Genomic DNA, 17,471 nt, shown 5'->3' on the forward strand with positions numbered 1-17,471 from the left:
ACATATGAATTTTGAGGGGACCCAGTTCAGCCCAGAACACCCAGCAATGCTCACTTCATTGATCTGGGGTCCAACCTGGGCACTGTGATTTTTAAAAGCTCCCCAGTGATTTCCAACTCACAGACCAGGTCAAGAGCCTCTGCTCTAGACTCTCTTTGAGACCACTTCTGCTGTAGGAAGTTAAACTAGATGACATAATATTTTAGTGGTTTTCTCTACCATTGTATAAAATTAAAGAGTCCAACTAAACACTGAAGCATTTAGCCATCCTCTGAATGTTTGTGCCTAAGATAATAATTAGGTCTCTTCTTTCTCCTTATAATGAAAATGATTTATACAACCCAGGAGTTTTCTGTAGCCCCGCGGATAATATTCTCTTCACAGGCACCATCTGCAGGATATCCTTGTACTTGAGAATGTTAGCAATTACTTGAAATTACCAATATTTGACTGGTTTTTTTTTTTACTTTCAAAAATGGCAATTTCATATGATTCAACCTAATAGCAATTATTATTCTTCATATAGGTACAAATAAAATATATATGTGCTTTACTGTTTTAGACCAATCCTGCGAGGTACAGAGGGATCATCATTTGAGATTTGCAAATGAGGAAACTGAGGCTCAAATAGAATAAGTGACTTTCCCAAGGTGATCAACGTGGCAGATCAGGGGCTAGAACCCAGGTCTTCCCAGGGCCCATCAGTGAGCTTTTGGCCCCATCACTTTCCTTGAAAGGACAAGGCTGAGGCCAAAAGCACACAGGAAAGCTAAGGGCTGAGAGGAATTGGTTTTGCTGACAAACTCAGGCTCCTCCTTTCAGCTGTCCCTTCCCCAAGCCCGGGGAAAGGGAGGAACCAAGAAGGACTTTGGAAAACTTTGTAATCAAAGCTTCAAAAACCCTACATTTGCAATTCCCAGTTGCTTCTTATGAATCCCACCTATTTTTCTTGTTCTGCTAAATGTGCAAGAGTTGAGGGCTTTTTCAGCTGACCTCCTTTGCTGGTTCCAGCCTGCGGCAGGAGAGGATGTACAGGATGCACGGCCATGAGTCCGTGCACGTGGAGATGGTCTTGATCTTCCTCTGTGCCCTGGTCATCGCCCAGATAGTGCTGGTGCAGTAGAGACAGAAGCATGGTCATTCCGACAATGTGAGTCACCCCGGGGGCCGCTGGAAGCCTGCTCCTCTTCCCACCACATCCCTCCTTTGTTACCACTTTGAAGGAAATGGTTTGGTTTCAGTTGGTGGCTCTCAACCCAGTACAGTTTTGCTCTCGGAAGCAACATCTGGAAACATTTGTGATGGTCACGTCTTAGCGGGAGGGGAGGAGGGATAGGAGCTGCTACTGGAATGTAGTGGGTAGAGGCCAGGGATGCCGCTGAAAATGCACAGGACAGCTCCTCATGACAAAAATGTCAATAGTGCCAAGACTGAGAAACCCTGGTTTAAGTAACCCAGTTTTCCTTTTGGGCATGAACTACTTCTGCCAGTGGCCCAGGACAGGAGGATTAGGAATGGCAGAAACAAAAGACTGAGTCTGTCTAACTTTGCTTCATTAGCAATAAACTGTCTTGGCATTGATGGTTTCCATATCCAAGGAAGCGTGATAAGGCAGACACTGCGCTGACCTTGGCCACACAGAGCGGGATCCCGTTGTCACAGACCAATCCCACACAAGCACGCCCACTGAAGCCTATCCATCTCATGGCCTCAGAGTCATACCCCGGGCTTGTTGCACCTGAGACCAGGCTACTGCAATGTGGAGAGCAGTGGTGCTCACATCTCAGGGTGCATCAGAATCACCTGGCGGGCTCCTTAAGTCAGATTCCCAGGTCCCACACCCAGAGTTTTTGATTCAATAGGGGCCAAATAATTTGCACATGAACAAGTTCCCAGGTGGTACTGATGTTACTGGTCCTGGGACCGCATGCTGAGAACCAATGATTTAGACCTGAGTATAGCCTGAGTGGAGAAATGTTGCAGAGGAGAAAGGTCCTCAATTAACACTCTCCATGGTTCAGGTCTTGGACTAGTCGTATAAGAAGACTTGCCTGTGACATATGAAGGGCTGGCTTAGACCAGTATTTTATTTTCTTTTTACCCATCATAAATATTACTTCCTACATAGCATGAGATCTAAAGGAATTCTTTTGAGTTCCCTATAATATGTAAATTTAGGTAATTTTGAACATTTATTTAGAAAGGGGAATCTTGGGGGGGAGGGGTTTGTTTGTTTTTTAAGCAAATGCATCCATGTGCTGCCATGTCACCATTGCCTTGTCAATTAAAATGAACACCCTGTATATTCCACTTGGACAAATTTTCTTCACTGCATCCGTCAATGTGGAGTTCACACACTGGCTATACCACAGATACACCTGCCCATGAGTCAGAGGTCCCTTGAAGGGCTTGTTGCCATTGGAGGTTCCGACCCTTGGTGGCTCAGGCTACAACTGGAGCGGTCTGCCCAAGTTGTTTCCTGTTGCTCACTACACAAGTTGTACTGCCTAGAATGCCTCTCCAGTGACGTTGCTTTTGACTGTTCTCCACTCCCCCCACCCCAAAACTAGACCCCGTTAGTCACCCCACTTCTCCCTGAGGTTCCTGTTTCTGTGTCCTTCTATCACACATCTGTGCTATTTTATGGCTACCCAGAGGGCCTCTGTGGTCCTAAGGATACCTTGGAGGTAACCAGGTGACTGTGATCGTGGCATCTCTTAAGATGACCCAGTCTGGCACTTTGACAAAGCCAGGAGTCTAAAGATGCCCTCGGGGTCAAGGACAGATTTGGGTCTCATTGGAACTGTGGAGCCATTGGAACTCTTCTGGGTTGGCTCATAGATACAGCTGAAAATGCAGTGGAGTATATTCTACTTCTTTGCCCATCTGTCCATCTATTACTGTATTGGGATGAAAGATAATGCTAACCAGTATTTATAAAATAATTGATTGGCAAGATTCATACTTTTCCCCCTTTTCCCTAATCTTGATCTCGGACTGCTCTCTCCTCTAGGCCAGTGAATCCCAATCTTGGCTGCACCTTAAAATCACACAGGGAACTTTAAAAATTACTGATGCCTGGATTCCATCCTGGAAATCTCTATCGGTTTGCTAGTATTTTGTTTGCTAGTTTTTTTTGCTAGTATTTTGTTTGCTAGTATTTTGCTAGTACTTTGTTTGCTAGTATTTTGTTTGCTAGTATTTTGTTTTGTTTGCTCTATCGGTTTGCTAGTATTTTGTTTGCTAGTATTTTGTTGAGGATTTTCCACCTATGTTCATCAGTGACATTGGCCTGTAATTTTCTTTTTTTGTGACATCTTTTTCTGGTTTTGGTATCAGGGTGATGGTGGCCTCGTAGAATGAGTTTGGGAGTGTTCCTCTCTCTGCCATATTTTGGAAGAGTTTGAGAAGAATAGGTGTTACCTGTTCTCTAAATGTTTGGTAGAAGTCACCTGTGAAGCCATCAGGTCCTGGGCTTTTGTTTGTTGGAAGATTTTTAATCACAGTTTCAACTTCAGTGCTTGTGATTGGTCTGTTTATAGTTTCTATTTCTTCCTTGTTCAGTCTCAGAAGGTTGTGCATTTCTAAGAATTTGTCCATTTCTTCCAAGTTGTCCATTTTATTGGTATATAGTTGCTTTTAGTAATCTCTCATGATCCTCTGTATTTCTGCAGTGTCAGTTGTTACTCCTCCTTTTTCATTTCTAATTCTACTGATTTGAGTCTTTTCCCTTTTTTTCTTGATGAGTCTGGCTAATGGTTTATGAATTTTTTTATCTTCTCAAAGAACCAGCTTTTAGTTTTATTGATATTTGTTCTTGTTTCATTTCTTTTTCCTTTATTTCTTTTTTTTTTTTTCTTTTTTTGCAGTACGCGTGCCCCTCACTGCCGTGGCCTCTCCCGTTGCACAGCACAGGCTCCAGATGCGCAGGCTCAGCGGCCATGGCCCATGGGCCCAGCCGCTCCACGGCATGTGGGATCTTTCCGGACTGGGGCATGAACCCGTGTCCCCTGCATCGGCAGATGGACGCTCAACCACTGCACCACCAGGGAAGCCCCTCTTTTTCCTTTATTTCTGATCTGATTTTTATGATTTCTTTCCTTCTGCTAATTTTGGGGGTTTTTTGTTCTTCTTTCTCTGATTGCTTTAGGTGTAATGTTAGGTTGTTTATTTGATATTTTTCTTGTTTCTTGAGGTAGGATTGTATTGCTATAAACTTACCTCTTAGAACTGCTTTTGCTGCATCCCATAGGTTTTGGGTCATCATGTTTTCATTGTCATTTGTTTCTAGGTATATTTTTATTTCCCTTTGATTTCTTCAGTGATCTCTTGGCTAATTAGTAGTGTATTGTTCAGCCTCCATATGTTTGTATTTTTTACAGTTTTTTTCCTGTAATTGATATCTAGTCTCACAGTGCTGTAGTCAGAAAAGATATTTGATATGATTTCAATTTTCTTAAATTTACCAACGCTTGATTTGTGACCCAAGATATGATCTATCATGGAGAATGTCCCATGAGCACTTGAGAAGAAACTGTATTCTGCTGTTTTTGGATGGAATGTCCTATAAATATCAATTAAGTCCATCTTGTTTAATGTGTCATTTAAAGCTTGTGTTTCCTTATTTATTTTCATTGTGGATGATCAGTCCATTGGTGAAAGTGGGGCATTAAAATCCCCTACTATGATTGTGTTACTATCGATTTCCCCTTTTATGGCTGTTAGTATTTGCCTTATGTATTGAAGTGCTCCTATGTTGGGTGCATAAATATTTACCATTGTTATATCTTCTTTTTGGATCGATCCCTTGATCATTATGTAGTGTCCTTCTTTGTCTCTTGTAATAGTCCTTATTTTAAAGTCTATTTTGTCTGATATGAGAATTGCTACTACAGCTTTATTTTGCTTTCCATTTGCATGGAATAACATTTTCCATCCCCTCACTTTCAGTTTGTATGTGTCCTTAGGTCTGAAGTGGGTCTCTTATAGACAGCATATATACAGGTCCTGTTTTTGTATCTATTCAGCAAGCCTGTGTCTTTTGGTTGGAGCATTTAACCCATTTACATTTAAGGTGATTATGATATTTATGTTCCTATTACCATTTTCTTAATTGTTTTGGGTTTGTTACTGTAGGTCTTTTCCCTCTCTTGTGTTTCCTGCCTAGAGAAGTTCCTTTAGCATTTGTTGTAAAGCTGTTTTGGTGATGATGAATTCTCTTACCTTTTGCTTGTCTGTAAATGTTTTAATTTCTCTGTCAAATCTGAATAAGAACCTTTCTGGGTAATCTTGGTTGTAGTTTCTTGCCTTTCATCATTTAAAATATGTCCTGCCACTCCCTTATGGCTTGCAGTTTCTGCTGAAAGATCAGCTGTTAACCTTATGGAGATTCCCTTGTGTGTTATTTGTTGCTTTTCCCTTGCTGCTTTTAGTAATTTTTCTTTGTATTTAATTTTTGATAGTTTGATTAATATGTGTCTTGGCATGTTTCTCCTTAGATTTATCCTGTATGGGACTCTCTGTGCTTCCTGCACTTGACTATTTCCTCTCCCATGTCAGGGAAGTTTTCAAAGGTAATCTCTTCAAATATTTTCTCAGTTCCTTTCTTTTTCTCTTCTTCTTTTAGGACCCTGATAATTCAAATGTTGGTGCATTTAATGTTGTCCCAGAGGCATCTGAGACTGTCCTCAATTCTTTTCATTCTTTTTTCTTTATTCTGCTCTGCAGTAGTTATTTCCACTATTTTATCTTCCAGGTCACTTATCTGGCTCAGTTATTCTGCTATTGATTCATTCTAGAGAATTTTTAATTTCATTTATTGTGTTGTTCATCATTGTTTGTTTGCTCTTTAGTTCTTCTAAGTCCTTGTTAAACGTTTCTTGTATTTTCTCCATTCTATTTTCAATATTTTGGATATCTTTACTATCATTACTCTGAATTCTTTTTCAGGTAGACTGCCTATTTCCTCTTTGTTTGGTCTGGTGGGTTTTTACTTTGCTCCTTCATTTGCTGCGTATTTCTCTGTCTTCTCATTTTGCTTAACTTACTGTGTTTGGGGTCTCCTTTTCACAGGCTGCAAGTTCATAGTTCCCATTGTTTTTGGTGTCTGCCCCCAGTGGCTAAGGTTGGTTCAGTGGGTTGTGTAGGCTTCCTGGTGGAGGGGACTAGTGCCTGTGTTCTGGTGGATGAGGCTGGATCTTGTCTTTCTGGTGGGCAGGACCACATCTGGTTGTTAGTTTTGTGGTGTCTGTGAACTTATGATTTTAGTCAGCCTCTTTGCTAATGGGTGTGGTTGTGTTCCTGTCTTGCTAGTTTTGTAGCATAGGGTGTCCAGCACTGTAGTTTGCTGGTTGTTGAGTGGAGCTGTGTCATAACGTTGAGACGGTGATCTCTGGGAGAGCTTTCACTGTTTGATATTACATGGAACCAGGAGGTATCTGGTGGTCCAATGTCCTGAACTCAGCTCTCCTACCTCAGAGGCACAGACCTGACACCCAGCCAGAACATCAAGACCCTGTCAGTCACCTGGCTCAGATGAAAAGGGAGAAAATATGAAAGAAAGAAAGAATAAAATAAAATAAAAACAAATAAAGTTATTAAAATAAAAAACTATTAAAAATTTAAAAGGTAATAAAAGAAAGAAAAAAGAAAGAAAGAAAGAAGAGAACAACCAGGCCAAAAAACAAATCCACCAATGATAACAAGCACTAAAATCTATCCTTAAAAAAACAAGGACAGGCAGAACCCTAGGACAAATGGTAAAAGCAAAGCTATATAGACAATATAACACAAAGATGTATACACATACACACTCAGAAAAAGAGAAAAAGGAAAAAAATATGTATATCTATATATTTTTAAAAAGGAAGAGAGTAACCAAATCAATAAATAAATCTACCAAAGATAATAAACTCTAAATACTAACTAAGATAAACCTAAAACCAGAAACCAGTCAGTCACATACAGCAAACCCCAAGTCTACAGTTGCTCCCAAAGTCCACCACCTCAATTTTGGTATGATTCATCGTCTATTCAGGTATTCCACAGATGCAGCGTACATCAAGTTGATTGTGAAGATTTAATCTGCTGCTTCTGAGGCTGTTGGAGGAAATTTCCCTTTCTCTCCTTTGCTTGCACAGCTCCTGGGATTCAGCTTTGGATTGGCCCCGCTTCTGTATGTAGCTTGCCTGAGGGCGTCTGTTTCCCCACAGACAGGACGGTGTTAAATTAGCACTCAGGCCTGGGGAAGGGAGGGGTATGGAATGTGGGGTGAGTGGCAGAGGCCGGCATGACGTAGCAACAGCATGCGGTGCGCCACGTGCTCTCTCGGGGAAGTTGTCCCTGGATCATGGGACCCTGGCAGTGGCGGGCTGCACAGGCTCTCGGGTGGGAAAGTGTGGATAGTGACCTGTGCTTGCACACAGGCTTCTTGGTGGCTGCAGCATCAGCCTTAGCATCTCATGCCCATGTCTGGTGTCTGCACTGATAGCCGCAGATCGTGCCCATCTCTGAAGCTCATTTAGGCGGTGCTCTGAATCCCCTCTCCTCACGCACGCTAAAACAATGGTCTCTTGCCTCTTAGGCAGTTTCAGACTTTTTCCCAGACTCCCTCCCGGCTACCTATCGTGCACTAGCCCCCTTCAGGCTGTGTTCACGCAGCCAACCCCAGTCCTCTCCCTGGGATCTGACCTCCGAAGACCGAGCCTCAGCTCCCAGCCCCCACCCACCCTGGCAGGTGAGCGGACAAGCCTCTCAGGCTGGTGAGTGCTCGTCGGTACAGATCCTCTGTGCAGGAATCTCTCCGCTTTGCCCTCTGCACCCCTATTGCTGTGCTCTCCTCCATGGCTCTGAAGCTTCCCCACCACCACCCACCGTCTCCGCCAGTGAAGGGGCTTCTTAGTGTATGGAAACCTTTCCTCCTTCACAGTTCCCTCCCACTGGTGCAGGTCCCGTTCTTATCCTTTTCTCTCTGTTTATTCTTTTTTCTTTTGCCCTACCCAGGTATGTGGGGAGTTTCTTGCCTTTTGGGAAGTCTGAGGTCTTCTGCCAGCACTCAGTACATGTTCTGTAGGAGTTGTTCCACATGTAGATGTATTTCTGATGTATTTGTGGGGAGGAAGGTGATCTCCACGACTTACTCCTCTGCCATCTTGAAGGTCTCCCCTCTGCCCTCAATTCTTTTCATTCTTTTTTCTTTATTCTCTTCTGCAGTAGTTATTTTCACTATTTTATCTTTCAGGTCACTTATCCGTTCTTCTGCCTCAGTTATTCTGCTATTGATTCCTTCTAGAGAATTTTTTTTTTTTTTTTTGCGTTATGCGGTCCTCTCACTGTTGTGGCCTCTCCCATTGTGGAGTGCAGGCTCCGGACGTGCAGGCTCAGTGGCCATGGCTCATGGGCCTAGCCGCTCCACGGCACGTGGGATCTTCCCAGACCGGGGCACGAACCCATGTCCCCTGCTTCGGCAGGTGGACTCTCAACCACTGTGCCACCAGGGAAGTCCTAGAGAATTTTTAATTTCATTTATTGTGTTGTTCATCATTGTTTGTTTGTTCTTTAGTTCTTCTAGGTCCTTGTTAAACGTTTCTTGTATTTTCTGTATTCTATTTCCAAGATTTTGGATCATCTTTACTATCATTATTCTTTTTCAGGTAGACTGCTTATTTCCTCTTCATTTGTTTGGTCTGGTGGGTTTTTACTTTGCTCCTTCGTCTGCTGTGTGTTTCTCTGTCTTCTCATTTTGCTTAACTTACTGTGTTTGGGGTCTCCTTTTCTCAGGCTGCAGGTTTGTAGTTCCCATTGTTTTTGGTGTCTGCCCCCAGTGGCTAAGGTTGGTTCAGTGGGTTGTGTAGGCTTCCTGGTGGAGGGGACTAGTGCCTGTGTTCTGGTGGATGAGGCCGGATCTTGTCTTTCTGGTGGGCAGGACCACGTCTAGTGATGTGTTTTGGGGTGTCTGTGAACTTATTATGATTTTAGGCAGCCTCTCTGCTAATGGGTGTGGTTGTGTTCCTGTCTTGCTAGTTGTTTGACATGAGGTGTCCAGCACTGGAACTTGCTGGGCGTTAAGTGGAGCTGGGTCTTAACTTTGAGACGGATATCTCTGGGGAGGGCTGTCACCGACTGGTATTACGTGGGACCAGGAGGTCTCTGGTTGTCCAATGTCCTGGACTTGGCCATCCCACCTCAAAGGCTCAGGCCTGACACCTGGCTGGAGCACCAAGACCCTGTCAGCCACACGGCCAGGTACGTGGGGAGTTTCTTGCTTTTTGGGAAGTCTGACATCTTCTGCCAGCATTCAGTAGGTGTTCTGTAGGAGTTGTTCCACATGTAGATGTATTTTTGATGTATTTCTGGGGAGGAAGGTGATCTCCACGTCTTACTCCTCTGCCATCTTGAAGGTCCTCTCACTGGCTCTTTTCTATAAGGGGCCATATAGTGAAGTTTATTTCCGTGATTTGATATTGTAACTTCCACCAGTATATTAGTAGTATATTATTATATATAACTTAATTATAATTACTATAATAATAGTTACTCCATAGTAATAATAATAATTATATCACTATAATAATATACTTATATATGAAATGCTATATATAAATTTATATATAACTATTACATCTTATTATAGTTGTAATAAGTGCTTTTTGTACATTATCTAAGTTACCCTGGGAGATAATAATTTTTTTCTTCCCTTTGTGAAATATAGTTCAGAGAGATTAAATAACTTGATCAAGGTCATATCACTAATTAGTTGCAGAGAAGAGACAAGAATCCAACCTCACTAGTTATTTTCTCTCATATCAAGGATCATCTCCTTCAATATCTCTGAATCACGGTTTCCTAATCTGCAAAATGCAAACACTGCAGATAAGAGCCCATCTCCCAGACTTGTGATTCAGAATATTTCCCTGTGAGAATTTCTAGATACACAGTGAGTGTTCAGTACCATTAGTTGACTCTGAATACATTCAAGGGTTATGACTTGTATATAACATTTGTGCAAATTTAATCATACACTGTAAAAGCAGTTTACTAATAAAAGAGTCCTTTTCTGAATGCTTTTGTAAAGCTAAAATGAATACACCCCCCATTAATTTACATTCTCTGTTAGGAGATTTTGATGTATTGTTTTTTCAAACATCACACCTGTTTACCCTGCCTTAGCACACCCTCCTACTCTGCCATCTGCTTTGTCTGGGAGTATTCCCCAGGCTGGTTCTGTGAGATGTATTGCCAGGAACCAGGAGCAGGCTGTGAAGCCAAGAACACTGGCTTAGGAGTTAGACAACTCTAGCTACTCATCTTACCACAGTGAGCCTCAGTTTCCTGATCTTTAAAATGATGGAATTTTTAAAAATAGGAAGGCCTGCTAGTTTCAGCTCTAATATGTAAGAAGCTTGAAAATCATCACTCCCATATAACAAGAAAAAAAAAAGCTGAACAAACTGAATGTCAGTGACTTTTCCTGGACCTATCAGAGAATTGAGGTCACAGGGAAAGCCATCACCCACAAAACTGGAAAGACAGGTGAATACAGGAACTCAAAACTAAGATCTGCTTATTGTGAGCAGAAGCTGCAAGAGCCATAAACTGGAGGAAACACTTAATGGGTAACTTGGAAGAATTGCTGGGAGTAGAGTTTAGGCCAGTGTGAGAGTGAGAAACTCCTGGGGCCACAGTCTTAAGGACCGCCCATATTTTTGTAGGTTTTACCTCCAAGGATCCCACCAAGTCTTCTCATGGTAAAAAGCCAAGAAAAACTTTTGTGCTTCTGACAGGGTTAGGGGCAAAGTTAATTATTTTGAACTAGAGTTCCAGAGTGTTCACCATGACAAAGACCTGCACAGCAAGGGAAAAGATTTTATCAGAGCCTTAGCCAATGTGGAGAAAGGGAAATTACCCAACTCCAGGCCCCTCTAGCCTTCCTGTCTCACCTCAGGGGAAAACAAAAAGTTCAGAAACACTGTGAAGGTCGTAGTATGGAGACTACTAAAAGACCAAGGCTTAATCACGGAATAATAGAACACTTCCACTGCCCATCACCTGACCCCCACATCATCAGGCATCCAGAAAACAGTGGATTACAGCTGAAAGAGCTGCAAGCTACACAAGAATGCGTTTCTAGGGAAACCAGTGACAAAAAGGGAGACACAAACATGTATGCTAATGGAAATTGAAGCCTCTAACACATGGCAAACATCAAACACAGCCCAACTCCTAGCCAAATTAACACAAAATCTCACACTAAATGTTCTTACTACCCAAATAAGAACCTCAATAAGAACTTCTCACCCAAAAATTACAAGTCATGCTAAGGGGAGAAGAGTTCAAAACTAGTTGAAAAGCTAGTTCTTTGAGAAGATCAATAAATTTAATAAACCTCTAGCCAGCTAACAAAGAAAAATAAGAGAGAGAACACAAATTACTAATATAAGAAAAGAATAAAGGGTCATTATTACTGATCTCATGGACATAAAAAGCAAATAAATGAATATTATGAACAACTGTATTCCTACAAGTTTAGATGAAATAGACTAATTCCTTGAAAGACTCAAACTATACCAGAACTCACATAAGGAGAAACAGTCTGAATAAGCCTTATATCTATCTTTAAAAATTGAATCAATAATTAATAACCTTCCAAAACATAAAGCACCAGGTCCAGATGGTTTCACTGGTGAATTCTACCACACATTTAAGGAAGAAATGATACAAATTCTCTACAATCTCTCTAGAAAGTCGAAGCAGAGGAAATATTTCAGAACGCATTCTTTGAAGCCAGCATTATCCTAATAACTCAACCAGATGAAGACATTATAAGAGAAACTCTAGACCAGTATCTCTCACCAAAATAATTGTAAAATTCCTAAACAAAATAGAAGCAAATTGAATTAAACCATGCATTTAAAAGAATTATACATTATGACCAAGTGGAATTTGTTCCAGGTAGGTAAGATTGGTTCAACAATTAAAAATCAGTTTATGCAACCAACCACATCAAGAGGGTAAAGAAGAAAACTTACATGATTATATTAATGGATGTAGAAAAAGCATCTGACAAGGTCCAACACCCATTCATATAAAAACTCTCAGCAAACTAGAAATAGAGGGGAACTCTTCAACTTGATAAGAATATCTACAAAAAACCTACCCTAACATTATACTTAATGGTGAGAAACTGGATGCTTTCCCCTTAAGATAAGGAAGAAGACAAAAATGTCTCCTCTTATCACCCCAATTTGTCATTGTGCTGGAAGTCCTGGCTAGTACAATAAGACAAAAAAGGAAATAAAAGGTATACAGATTGGGAAGGAAGAAATAAAACCATCTTTGTTTGCAGATGACATGTTTGTCTCTATGGAAAACTCCAAAAAAATCAACAAAAAACTCCTGGAAATAATAAATGATTATAGCAAGGTTGTAGGAAATGAGGTCAATATACAAAAGCCAATTACTTTCTTATATACTAGCAATGAATAATTGGAATTTGAAATTAAAACACAATACCATTTGCAATACTTAGGAAGGAAATACTTAGGTACAAATCTAGCAAAATATGTACAAGAGCTATATGCAAAAACAGAAGATCTCAAATAAATGGAAAGATAATCAATGTTCATGGATTGGAAAGTTCAATATTGTCAAGATGTTGATTCTTTCCAACTTGATCTAAAGGTTCTACAATCCCAATCAAAATCCCAGCAATCTATTTTGTGAACATTGACAAACTGATTCTACAATTTATAAGAAAAGGCAAATGACCTAGAATAGACAGCACAACAATGAAGAACAATGTTGGAGGAGTGATGCTCCCCAACTTCAAGATTTACTATAAAGCTGTAGTAATGACTACAGTGTGGTATTGGTGAAAGAATAGACACATATATCAATGGAACTGAATAGAGAGCCCATAAATAGACCCCCACAAATATAGTCAACTGATCCATGACAAAGGAGCAAAAAGGCAATTCAATGGAGCAAGGATATCTTTCAACAAATGGTACTGAAACAACTGGCCATCCATATGCAAAAAAATTAATAATAATCTAGACAATCTAGACATAGAACTTATGTATTTCACAAAAATGAACTCAAAATGGATCATGGACCTAAATGTAAAATGCAAAACTATAAAACTTCTAGAAGATAACATAGGAAAAATATCTAGATGAATTTGCATTTGGTGATGAGTTTTTAGATACAACACCTAAAGCATGATCCAGGAAAGAAAATATTGGTAAGTTGGATTTTATTTGAAGTAAAAAGTGCTCTGTGAAAGACACTGTTAAGGGAATGAAAAGACAAGCTACAAACTGGGAGAAAGTAACTATAAAATACATACTTAATAAAGGACTTCTATCCAAAATATACTTAAAGCTCAATCATAAGAAATCAACTCAGTTAAATGTCAAAATATCTAAAAAGACAGCTCATCAAGGAAGATATACAGATGGCAAATAAGCATATGAAAAGAAGCTCACCATTTGTCATTAGGGAATGGCAAGTCAAAACAATAATGAGTTACCAATACATGCTTATTAGAATGGTTAAAATAAAAAATCTAACAATACCAAATGCTGATGAGGATGTGGAGCAGCAGGAACTCTTGCTGTGTGGGAATGCAAAATGTTAAACCAGTTTGGAAGGCAGCTGGGCAGTCTCCCACAAAGCTAGACATAGCCTTATGATTCAGCGATCACTACTAGGTATTTACCCAATTGAATTGAAACTTACATTCACAAAAAAACCTGCATGAAAATATTTAAAGCACCTTTATTCATAATCACCCCAAACTGGAAGCAACCAAGATGTCCTTTAAAATATGAATGAGTAAGCAAACTGTGGTACCTCCATACAATGAAGCATTAGTCAGCAGTAAAAAGATATGGGCTATCAAGCCACAAAAAGACATGAAGGAACAAGCCAATATGAAAAGGCTATATAGTGTACGATTCCAATTATATGACATTCTGGAAAATGCAAAAACAAAGACAATAAAATAATCAGTGGTTGCCAGTGGCTCAGGGAAGGAAAAGGATAAGGATAAGGAAGTGAAATGGGAATTTAAGGCAGTAAAACTGATCTGTATGATACTGTAATTTTGCTTACAAGATATTATGCATTTGTCAAATCCCGTTGAACTATACAGCACAAAAAGCAGACCTTAAGGTATGCAAATTTTAAAAAATCATTTAGGAAGTTTAGGGAATCCCAGGGAGAAATGCAGACCGTGAAGAGAAAATCTAAGTGCATTACAAGTGTGTGAAACAACCTCATTGAAGGGAATTAGAGGGAAAGGTACTGCTCTGAGTACCTTTGGAAATGAGAGGAGTCTGTAAGATGAAGTCAATAGGAGCTTCATGTGATCACTAGTGGGTAAGGTTGTTTCCCATGCGGTACAGGTTAACAATTCTGATACTCCTATATTTGTGTACTGGGATGGAACAATTCAGTCAATCAATGATAAATGGTGGGAGTGGGAGTTTACAGATAAAAAAGGGAGGAATTTAGAAAAAAAAGTAGGAAGTACACACACAATAATGTGTGTGAACAGCTTTGTACATTGAAGGTATTATTATTATTTATACATAATATTTATGCCCTGAAGGTATTATTTATTATGCATAAAGTATTATTACTTTCACATTATTTCATGCATAATTTGGACCAGGTACTTCAGAGGCAAGAGACCAATCCAAAAGCTCAGAATTTTTTCAGATACAGCTTTTAACAAATTTGTCTGTCTTCTGAAGTGCTCATTTAATTTGTCTAGACTGATTCTGTTGTATGGTCTATAGGAGCTGTGTACATCAGAGAAGCTTATCATAAATACATAAAGCAAAGGAAACAGGTTATTAAGAAAATAAAGTTGAAAAATATAACATAAACTGCTCCTAGATGATGCCAAAAAGTGTGGGTAGAAAGTAGAAAATTTTTCAGATTTTGTTTGAGATACTACTAAATACCTGAATGTTTGCAAATACACGATAACATTTTTAGCACAGCATAGACTGAACATCTGGATATTTGAATTTTTCTCTTTCCAGCTGCTAGTGTTGATACAGTATACACATAGGCAAAGCCTCAAAGTTAAATTATTCCCAAATGCTTTTAACAGCATTTAATTAAAAATAAAATTTCATTCAACAACACCCTCGCCACCTTCTTTTATGTATCCTGTTTTTCGTATCTGCAGGAAGTGGAGGAGGGTGCACCAAAAAAGAATCTTTCTATTGCTCTTCAAATCAATAGAAGGCTTGATGAGTAAATACACAGAATTTCAGCTTCAGATACACTGTTAACTTGCCTCAATACACAGGCAAATAATTTGCCACAGATTGAAAATTTGCTTTATTTAAATCAAACTTCCTGCCTATTAATAGCTGTGAAACACTAAAACATATTACTGTACCAATAAAGTGTTATCTATTCAAATCTTTTTAATACACAAATACATACATAGTTGCATACATACTTACATGTATACATATATGCCACTGCAGAATCTCCTTTAAGAATTTAAGTAGCAAAATCAACAGTCAATTGATTTGAAGATAGAAATATGGAGCAAGTGAATTTCTAAGAGCCCTTCATATGCCAGGATTCCGTACTTTTGCTTGTTTGATTTGTCCACACTCTCCTTCATTGACTTTGAATTGATAGCAGCAATATTTCCTGGAGCCAGGAAATTATAATTTTCTGCTTACCTCTGAGCACCCCTCTGCTCTCCCTCCAGCACCACCCATACAAATACACACAGACCCACCACAAATGGTCACAGATAGTTTAGGATTTGTAGCGCAAAGGGAATGGGCATAACACAACTTTCTTTTTCTTTCTTTCTCTTTTTCTTTCTTCTTTTTCTTTCTTTCTTTCATACCGTGTGACTCATTCATCATTCTGTACAATTAGACAAATGAAAAGATTCCTTTGTTTTGACTTGATTAGCAGTTCTTTTTAGATTCATTATGTGCATGGCTGCAAGAACAAACATGGTACCTTTCAGCAGCATCTTATTCGTCAGGAAATTCCTCCTGCCGTGATGCGTGGGTGGGGAGGACGGGGTGATGTGATCCAGATGCACAGGCTGCCCTTTGCCAGGAATGCAGATGTGTTTTATCCGCACATGCCCAGATGGTGACCCCTCTGGCATTATTAATGTGTCCCAGCTGCCAGGCTTCCTCCTTTGCATGCATGTGCCTCAATTTCACATATTTCATGCGTTTATTTATGAGGCACAACATTCCTACATTTCATATGTGGCAGTTATTATTAAAAATGAGAAGTTCTAACTGCTCTGGAAATTGATAAAGAATCTTTTAAATTGCTCTGAAATGTGGCCCTCGTTTCAAAATGAGTTCTTATACAATTATTGAATTCATCATGCAAACTTCTGACCTTTCCCCTTGCATGCTGAGAAAACACGGCACTGGGTATCCACTTTAAAGATAGTTAAGAAATTAAATATTTGCATATACCATACATTATAATGATTTTTTGCTTTCTTTTTATTTCTGATCTCCAAGGCCTATATTTTTTTAAGTAGCATGTGTATACATTTGAACATTGTTATTTACTGTTAATTAAATCCAGGCATCAAGTAAGAGAAATTTGGAATCTTCTAGAAATAGGTTGTACTTATAGACCTACAGGGAAAGACCTAGTTTTATAAGAATATAGTCCAGTCATCACTTCAAATTGTAAAAGAGTGTAGCTCCACTGATTAGAGGAAATGGATTAGTCTTGTAAATTTTGGCTTATAATCTAAAGTATAAAACATAGGAGCATGGTAGTTTCACTAAATTAAACTGAACTGAATCTTAACTTTTTATTTTAAAAAAATTCAGCATTTTATGGGGTAGATATAAAAGTGAATCAAATTCTTAAAACAGAAAGATGAAAAATGCAAATAAGAGATGATCAGATTTTGAAACATGGAGTTTATGTCCATTTCCTCTTTTAATATCAGAAGTAATAAACTAAGAAAAAAGTCAAAATCTATCATTTATCATAGCTAACAATCTCTATGATCAGCTATGGGAAATGAATGATCTAGATACGGAGGAGATTTTTCAAGGGGCTGCACACTTTCATTATCACTAGTAGAGTCAAAGTTGCTGACGCTGAGTGCTAAAGGAAACATATCTTGAGTCCTGGTTACCTAGCATGTGGTTTGTGGCCCTCATGAAAACTACTCTACTTCCTTAAGTAAAGCCTGTTTTTCCTGTTTAGATATATACATCTTTATCTCAATTTCAGAAAGAAAGGTGCAAACTCATTCATTAGCTTTGACGGTACCCACAAAGTAGAATGGAAAATTAAAGCAATGATCTGACTAATTTGGACAGAAGTAAAGAGTATTTACTCTTCCCTGGAAATACTGCCTGTAATTTAAAGACAAAAAAAGTAAATTATTATAAGATATTTTTTCCTGAACTCTCCAAATAGTTACTTCAGATTTGATCTGT

General features: G+C 39.3%; 1 protein-coding gene across 1 annotated transcript in view; it reads left to right on the forward strand.

Moving 5' to 3' along the window:
- The first annotated feature begins 891 nt into the window (after positions 1-891).
- The window catches only part of RNF175 (ring finger protein 175), a 59,010-nt gene continuing 42,430 nt past the window's right edge, over positions 892-17,471 (forward strand). The window contains 1 exon segment of the mRNA XM_089911271.1: positions 892-1,150. Coding sequence (XP_089767397.1) covers positions 1,028-1,150 — 123 coding nt within the window. The 5' untranslated portion in view covers positions 892-1,027.

The sequence above is a fragment of the Delphinapterus leucas genome, chromosome 5 (assembly GCF_059928025.1).
Source record: "Delphinapterus leucas isolate spDelLeu-1000000601 "Yukka" chromosome 5, BTC_Dleu_Yukka2, whole genome shotgun sequence".
In the NCBI taxonomy this organism is placed as follows: domain Eukaryota; kingdom Metazoa; phylum Chordata; class Mammalia; order Artiodactyla; family Monodontidae; genus Delphinapterus; species Delphinapterus leucas.